We start from the raw sequence: 8,478 nt of genomic DNA on the forward strand, positions 1-8,478 counted from the left end.
GTGCCCCCCATCCCCCCCCCGCCCTCCGTTCCCTCCCACCCCATCCAATCCCCCCATCCCCCCCCCCCGTGCCCCCCGCCCCCTCGGCGCCCCCCGACGCGTGCCCCACGGCTGCCCGCAGGCATCACGTTCCTGTCGGGCGGGCAGAGCGAGGAGGAGGCGTCGCTGAACCTGAACGCCATCAACCGCTGCCCCCTGCACCGCCCCTGGGCGCTCACGTTCTCCTACGGCCGCGCGCTTCAGGCGTCCGCCCTCAAAGCGTGGGGCGGCAAGAAGGAGAACACCAAGGCGGCGCAGGAGGAGTACGTCAAGAGGGCGCTGGTGAGCACTGCCCCACGGACACCCGCGGCTGCCCCGTACAGCCCCATGGCTGCCCCCATAGAGCCCCATAGAGCCCCATAGAGCCCCATAGAGCCCCATGGCTGCCCCATAGAGCCCCATAGAGCCCCATGGCTGCCCCATAGAGCCCCATAGAGCCCCATAGATCCCTACAGAGCCCCATAGAGACCTATAGAGCCCCATAGAGCCCCACGGCTGCCCCATGGCTGCCCCGTAGGCACTACTGCTGCCCCACAGAGCCCCACGGCTGCCCCATAGAGCGACATAGAGCCCCATAGAGCCCCATAGAGACTTACAGACCCCATAGAGCCCCATAGAGCCCCATAGAGACCTATAGAGCCCCATGGCTGCCCCTTGGCTGCCCCATAGAGACTACTGCTGCCCCACAGAGCCCCACGGCTGCCCCATAGACACTACTGCTGCCCCATAGAGCGACGTAGAGCACCATAGAGCCCCATAGAGCCCCACGGCTGCCCCATGGCTGCCCTGTAGGCACTACTGCTGCCCCATTGAGACCCACGGCTGCCCCATAGACACTACTGCTGCCCCGTAGAGCCCCACGGCTGCCCCATAGAGCCCCATGACTGCCACATAGAGCCCCATAGAGCCGCACAGAGCCCCATAGAGACCCATGGCTGCCACATAGAGCCCCATAGAGACTTATAGAGACCAATAGAGCCCCACGGCTGCCCCATAGAGCCCCATAGAGCCCCATAGAGACTTATAGAGCCCCATAGAGCCCCATAGAGACCTATAGAGCCCCATGGCTGCCCCATGGCTGCCCCATAGAGACTACTGCTGCCCCACAGAGCCCCATGGCTGCCCCATAGAGCGACGTAGAGCAACATAGAGCCCCATAGAGCCCCATAGAGCCCCACGGCTGCCCCATAGAGCGACATAGAGCCCCATAGAGCCCCATAGAGCCCCACAGAGTCCAATAGAGCCCCATGGCTGCCCCGTAGAACCCCACGGCTGCCCCATAGAGCCCCACAGAGCCATAGAGCCCCATAGGGCCCCACGGCTGCCCCATAGAGCCCCATGGCTGCCCCATGACTGCCCCATAGAGCCCCACAGCTGCCCCATAGATTCATATAGAGTGACAGAGCCACATAGAGCCCCATAGAGACCTATAGAGCCCCACAGCTGCTCCATAGAGCCCCACAGCTGCCCCATAGAGCCCCATAGAGCGACATAGAGCACCATGGCTGCCCCATAGAGACCTATAGAGCCCCATAGAGCCCCATGGCTGCCCCATGACTGCCCCATAGAGCCCCACAGCTGCTCCATAGAGCCCCATAGAGCAACATAGAGCCCCATGGCTGCCCCATAGAGCCCCATAGCTGCCCCATAGAGCCCCACAGAGCCATAGAGCCCCATAGGGCCCCACGGCTGCCACATAGAGCCCCATAGAGCCCCATAGAGACTTATAGAGCCCCATAGAGCCCCATAGAGACCTATAGAGCCCCACGGCTGCCCCATAGAGCCACATGACTGCCACATAGAGCCCCATAGTGCCGCACAGAGCCCCATAGGGACCCATGGCTGCCACATAGAGCCCCATAGAGACTTATAGAGAGCAATAGAGCCCCACGGCTGCCCCATTGAGCCCCATAGAGCCCCATAGAGACTTATAGAGCCCCATAGAGCCCCATAGAGCCCCACGGCTGCCCCATGGCTGCCCCATAGAGACTACTGCTGCCCCACAGAGCCCCATGGCTGCCCCATAGACACTACTGCTGCCCCATAGAGCGACGTAGAGCCCCATAGAGCCCCACGGCTGCCCCATAGAGCCCCATAGACACTACTGCTGCCCCATAGAGCGACGTAGAGCAACATAGAGACCCATAGAGACCTATAGAGCCCCACGGCTGCCCCATAGAGCGACATAGAGCCCCATAGTGCCCCATAGAGACTTATAGAACCCCATAGAGCCCCATAGAGCCCCATGACTGCCACATAGAGCCCCATAGAGCCCCATAGCGCCCCACGGCTGCCCCATAGTGCGACATAGAGCCCCATAGAGCCCCACGGCTGCCCCGTAGGTGCTACTGCTGCCCCACAGAGCCCCACGGCTGCCCCATAGTGCCCCATAGAGCCCCATGGCTGCCCCATGGCTGCCCCATGGCTGCCCCATAGAGACTACTGCTGCCCCACAGAGCCCCACGGCTGCCCCATAGACACTACTGCTGCCCCCATAGAGCGACGTAGAGCCCCAAGAGCCCCATAGAGCCCCATGGCTGCCACATAGAGCCCCATAGAGACCTATAGAGCCCCATAGAGCCCCACGGCTGCCCCATGGCTGCCCTGTAGGCACTACTGCTGCCCCACAGAGCCCCACGGCTGCCCCATAGACACTACTGCTGCCCCATAGAGCGACGTAGAGCACCATAGAGCCCCATAGAGACTTACAGACCCCATAGAGCCCCATAGAGCCCCATAGAGACCTATAGAGCCCCATGGCTGCCCCCTTGGCTGCCCCATAGAGACTACTGCTGCCCCACAGAGCCCCACGGCTGCCCATAGACACTACTGCTGCCCCATAGAGCGACGTAGAGCACCATAGAGCCCCATAGAGCCCCACGGCTGCCCCATGGCTGCCCTGTAGGCACTACTGCTGCCCCATTGAGACCCACGGCTGCCCCATAGACACTACTGCTGCCCCGTAGAGCCCCACGGCTGCCCCATAGAGCCCCATAGAGCCCCATAGAGACTTATAGAGCCCCATAGAGCCCCATAGAGCCCCATAGAGACCCATGGCTGCCACATAGAGCCCCATAGAGCCGCACAGAGCCCCATAGAGACCCATGGCTGCCACATAGAGCCCCATAGAGACTTATAGAGCCCCATAGAGCCCCACGGCTGCCCCATAGAGCCCCATAGAGCCCCATAGAGACTTATAGAGCCCCATAGAGCCCCATAGAGCCCCATAGAGACCTATAGAGCCACATGGCTGCCCCATAGAGACTACTGCTGCCCCACAGAGCCCCTTGGCTGCCCCATAGAGCGACGTAGAGCAACATAGAGCCCCATAGAGCCCCATAGAGCTCCACGGCTGCCCCATAGAGCGACATAGAGCCCCATAGAGCCCCATAGAGCCCCACAGAGTCCAATAGAGCCCCATGGCTGCCCCGTAGAACCCCACAGCTGCCCCATAGAGCCCCACAGAGCCATAGAGCCCCATAGGGCCCCACGGCTGCCCCATAGAGCCCCACAGAGCCATAGAGCCCCATAGGGCCCCACGGCTGCCCCATAGAGCCCCATGGCTGCCCCATGACTGCCCCATAGAGCCCCACAGCTGCTCCATAGAGCCCCATAGAGCAACATAGAGCCCCATGGCTGCCCCATAGAACCCCATAGCTGCCCCATAGAGCCCCACAGAGCCATAGAGCCCCATAGGGCCCCACGGCTGCCCCATAGAGCCCCATGTCTGCCACATAGAGCCCCATAGGGCCCCATGGCTGCCACATAGAGCCCCATGGCTGCCCCATGACTGCCCCATAGAGCCCCACAGCTGCCCCATAGAGCCCCATAGAGCAACATAGAGCCCCATGGCTGCCCCATAGAACCCCATAGCTGCCCCATAGAGCCCCATAGACACTACTGCTGCCCCATAGAGCGACGTAGAGCACCATAGAGCCCCATAGAGCCCCACGGCTGCCCCATGGCTGCCCTGTAGGCACTACTGCTGCCCCATTGAGACCCACGGCTGCCCCATAGACACTACTGCTGCCCCGTAGAGCCCCACGGCTGCCCCATAGAGCCCCATGACTGCCACATAGAGCCCCATAGAGCCGCACAGAGCCCCATAGAGACCCATGGCTGCCCCATAGAGCCCCATAGAGACTTATAGAGACCAATAGAGCCCCACGGCTGCCCCATAGAGCCCCATAGAGACCTATAGAGCCCCATGGCTGCCCCATGGCTGCCCCATAGAGACTACTGCTGCCCCACAGAGCCCCATGGCTGCCCCATAGAGCGATGTAGAGCAACATAGAGCCCCATAGAGCTCCACGGCTGCCCCATAGAGCGACATAGAGCCCCATAGAGCCCCATAGAGCCCCACAGAGTCCAATAGAGCCCCATGGCTGCCCCGTAGAACCCCACAGCTGCCCCATAGGGCCCCACGGCTGCCCCATAGAGCCCCATAGGGCCCCACGGCTGCCCCATAGAGCCCCACAGAGCCATAGAGCCCCATAGGGCCCCACGGCTGCCCCATAGAGCCCCATAGAGCCCCATGGCTGCCCCATGATTGCCCCATAGAGCCCCACAGCTGCCCCATAGATTCATATAGAGTGACAGAGCCCCATAGAGCCCCACAGCTGCCCCATAGAGCCCCACAGCTGCCCCATAGAGCCCCATAGAGCGACATAGAGCCCCATGGCTGCCCCATAGAGACCTATAGAGCCCCATAGAGCCCCATGGCTGCCCCATGACTGCCCCATAGAGCCCCACAGCTGCTCCATAGAGCCCCATAGAGCAACATAGAGCCCCATGGCTGCCCCATAGAACCCCATAGCTGCCCCATAGAGCCCCACAGCTGCCCCATAGAGCCCCACAGAGCCATAGAGCCCCATAGGGCCCCACGGCTGCCCCATAGAGCCCCATAGGGCCCCATGGCTGCCACATAGAGCCCCATGGCTGCCCCATGGCTGCCCCATAGAGCCCCACAGCTGCCCCATAGAGCCCCATAGAGTCATAGAGCTCCATAGAGCCCCATAGCTGCCCCATAGCGCCCTATAGAGCCCCATAGCTGTCCCATAGAGCCACTAGTGACCCATAGCTGCCCCATAGAGCCCATAGCTGCCCCATAGAGCCCCTAGAGACCCATGGCTGCCCCATAGCTGCCCCATAGATAGACCCCATAAAGAGGGCGCTGGTAAGGACCCAGAGCTGCCCCATGGCTGCCCCATATAGCCCCTAGAGACACATAGCTGCCCCATAGACCCATAGCTGCCCCATAGGTACTACTGCTGCCCCGTAGACCCCATAGGTACTACTGCTGCCCCATAGACCCATAACTGCCCCTAGACCCCATAGAGTTCACTGCTGCCCCATAATGTACCCCCCATATCCCTCTATTACCCCCCATATCCCCCTGATATCCCCCCATTACCCCCCCATATCCCCCATATCCCCCCATATCCTCCAATATCCCCCCAATATCCCCCCAATATACCCCCATATACCCCCATATCCCCCCATTACCCCCTATATCCCCCATATCCCCCCAATATCCCCCCATATGACCACATATACCCCCATATCCCCCCATATCTCCCCATATCCCCCCAATATCCCCCCATTACCCCCCCATTTCCCCCCCATCCCCTCGCCCACCCCATATCCCCCCATTACCCCCCATATCCCTCCCCATATCCCCTCCCCCACCCCATATCCCCCCATTACCCCCCATATCCCCTTATATCCACCCGATATCCCCCCCATACCCTCCCCATATCCCCTCCCCCACCCCATATCCCCCCATTACCCCCCATATCCCCTTATATCCCCCCGATATCCCCCCCATACCCACCCCATATTCCCTCCCCCACCCCATATCCCCCCATTACCCCCCCATAACCCCCCATTACCCCCCCATATCCCCTTATATCCCCCCATATTCCCCCATATCCCCCCCATATCCCCTCCCCCACCCCATATCCCCCCATTACCCCCCCATATCCCCTTATATTCCCCCATATCCCCTCCCTCACCCCATATCCCCCCATTACCCCCCCATAACCCCCCATTACCCCTCCATATCCCCTTATATCCCCCCATATTCCCCCATATCCCCCCCATATCCCCTCCCCCACCCCATATCCCCCCATTACCCCCCCATATCCCCTTATATCCCCCCATATCCCCCCCCATATCCCCTCCCCCACCCCATATCCCCCCATTACCCCCCCATATCCCCTTATATCCCCCCATGTTCCCCCATATCCCCCCCCATATCCCCTCCCCCACCCCATATCCCCTCATTACCCCCCCATATCCCCTTATATCCCCCCGATCTCCCCCCCATCCCCCCCCTAACCTTCCTGTCCCCCCCCCAGGCGAACTCTCAGGCGTGCCAAGGGAAGTACACCCCGAGCGGCCACGCGGGAGCGGCCGCCAGCGAATCCCTCTTCATCTCCAACCACGCCTACTGAGCTCCGCCGGACAACGCCGCCCCTCCCCCACATCCCACACCCCCCCACCCCCCCCCCAAACGGATCCCCCCCACCCCCATCCCCCGACCCCAAAGGTGTCCCCGATTCGGCCCCGTTTGTCACCTCCTGCGTGGGAATAAAGGAGCGCTGAGTGCACCGGGACCGTGGGGACCTCAGTGGGGACAGTGGGGGTCTCTATGGGTCGCTATGGGGCTCTGTGGGTCCCTATGGGTCTGTGTGGGTCCCTATGGGTCTGTGTGGGTCCCTATGGGTCTGTGTGGGTCTCTATGGGTCTGTGTGGGTCTCTATGGGTCTCTATGGGTCTGTGTGGGTCTCTATGGGTCCCTATGGGTCTGTGTGGGTCTCTATGGGTCTGTGTGGGTCCCTATGGGTCCCTGTGGGTCCCTATGGGTCTCTGTGGGTCTCTATGGGTCCCTATGCGTCCCTATGGGTCTCTGTGGGACTCAGTGGGGTCTCTATGGGTCTCTATGGGTCACTCTGTGTCTCTTTGGGTCCCTATGGGTCTCTATGGGTCACTCTGTGTCTCTATGGGTCTCTATGGGTCTCTGTGGGTCCCTATGGGTCTCTATGGGTCTCTGAGGGACTCAATGGGGTCTCTGTGGGTCTCTATGGGTCTCCCCCCACCCCCAGACCCCAAAGGTGTCCCCGATTCGGCCCCGTTTGTCACCTCCCCCCCCCCCCCCGCCCCCATTGGTTAATGCTGCGTGGGAATAAAGGAGCGCTGAGTGCACCGGGACCGTGGGGACCTCAGTGGGGACAGTGGGGCTCTGTGGGTCGCTATGGGGCTCTGTGGGTCGCTATGGGGCTCTGTGGGTCTCTATGGCTCTCTACGGGTCCCTATGGGTCTCTGTGGGTCCCTATGGGTCTCTGTGGGTCTCTATGGGTCCCTGTGGGTCTCTATGGGTCCCTGTGGGTCCCTATGTCTCTCTATGGGTCCCTATGTCTCTCTATGGGTCCCTATGGGTCTCTGTGGGTCCCTATGGGTCTCTATGGGATCTCTGTGGGTCTCTATGTGTCCCTATGGGTCTCTATGGGTCTCTATGGGTCTCTATGTGTCCCTATGGGTCTCTGTGGGTCCCTGTGGGTCTCTATGGGTCTCCCCCCACCCCCAGACCCCAAAGGTGTCCCCGATTCGGCCCCGTTTGTCACCTCCCCCCCCCCCCCGCCCCCATTGGTTAATGCTGCGTGGGAATAAAGGAGCGCTGAGTGCACCGGGACCGTGGGGACCTCAGTGGGGACAGTGGGGCTCTGTGGGTCGCTATGGGGCTCTGTGGGTCGCTATGGGGCTCTGTGGGTCTCTATGGCTCTCTACGGGTCCCTATGGGTCTCTGTGGGTCCCTATGGGTCTCTGTGGGTCTCTATGGGTCCCTGTGGGTCTCTATGGGTCCCTGTGGGTCCCTATGTCTCTCTATGGGTCCCTATGTCTCTCTATGGGTCCCTATGGGTCTCTGTGGGTCCCTATGGGTCTCTATGGGATCTCTGTGGGTCTCTATGTGTCCCTATGGGTCTCTATGGGTCTCTATGGGTCTCTATGTGTCCCTATGGGTCTCTGTGGGTCCCTGTGGGTCTCTATGGGTCTCCCCCCACCCCCAGACCCCAAAGGTGTCCCCGATTCGGCCCCGTTTGTCACCTCCCCCCCCCCCCCGCCCCCATTGGTTAATGCTGCGTGGGAATAAAGGAGCGCTGAGTGCACCGGGACCGTGGGGACCTCAGTGGGGACAGTAGGGCTCTGTGGGTCGCTATGGGGCTCTGTGGGGCCCTATGGGGCTCTGTGGGGCGCTATGGGTCTCTGTGGATCTCTATGGGTCCCTATGGGTCTCTATGGGTCGCTATGGGGCTCTGTGGGGCGCTATGGGGCTCTGTGGGGCCCTATGGGTCCCTATGGGTCCCTATGGGTCCCTGTGGGACTCAATGGGGTCTCTGTGGATCTCTATGGGTCTCTGTGGGTCTCTATGGGTCCCTA

General features: G+C 61.5%; 1 protein-coding gene across 1 annotated transcript; it reads left to right on the forward strand.

Moving 5' to 3' along the window:
- Positions 1-121: 121 nt before the first annotated feature.
- LOC136050013 (fructose-bisphosphate aldolase A-like) lies at positions 122-6,536 on the forward strand (the record flags this gene model as incomplete). The annotated part of the gene is made up of 2 exons (XM_065738629.1): positions 122-321; positions 6,399-6,536. Coding segments are annotated over 2 exons (296 nt in total), but the record flags the coding sequence as incomplete, so codon positions are not given.
- Between the last annotated feature and the right edge of the window lie 1,942 nt (positions 6,537-8,478).

This window comes from Cyrtonyx montezumae, unplaced genomic scaffold (genome assembly GCF_038088225.1).
Source record: "Cyrtonyx montezumae isolate F1298 unplaced genomic scaffold, pur_monq_1.0 scaffold_226, whole genome shotgun sequence".
Lineage (NCBI taxonomy): Eukaryota > Metazoa > Chordata > Aves > Galliformes > Odontophoridae > Cyrtonyx > Cyrtonyx montezumae.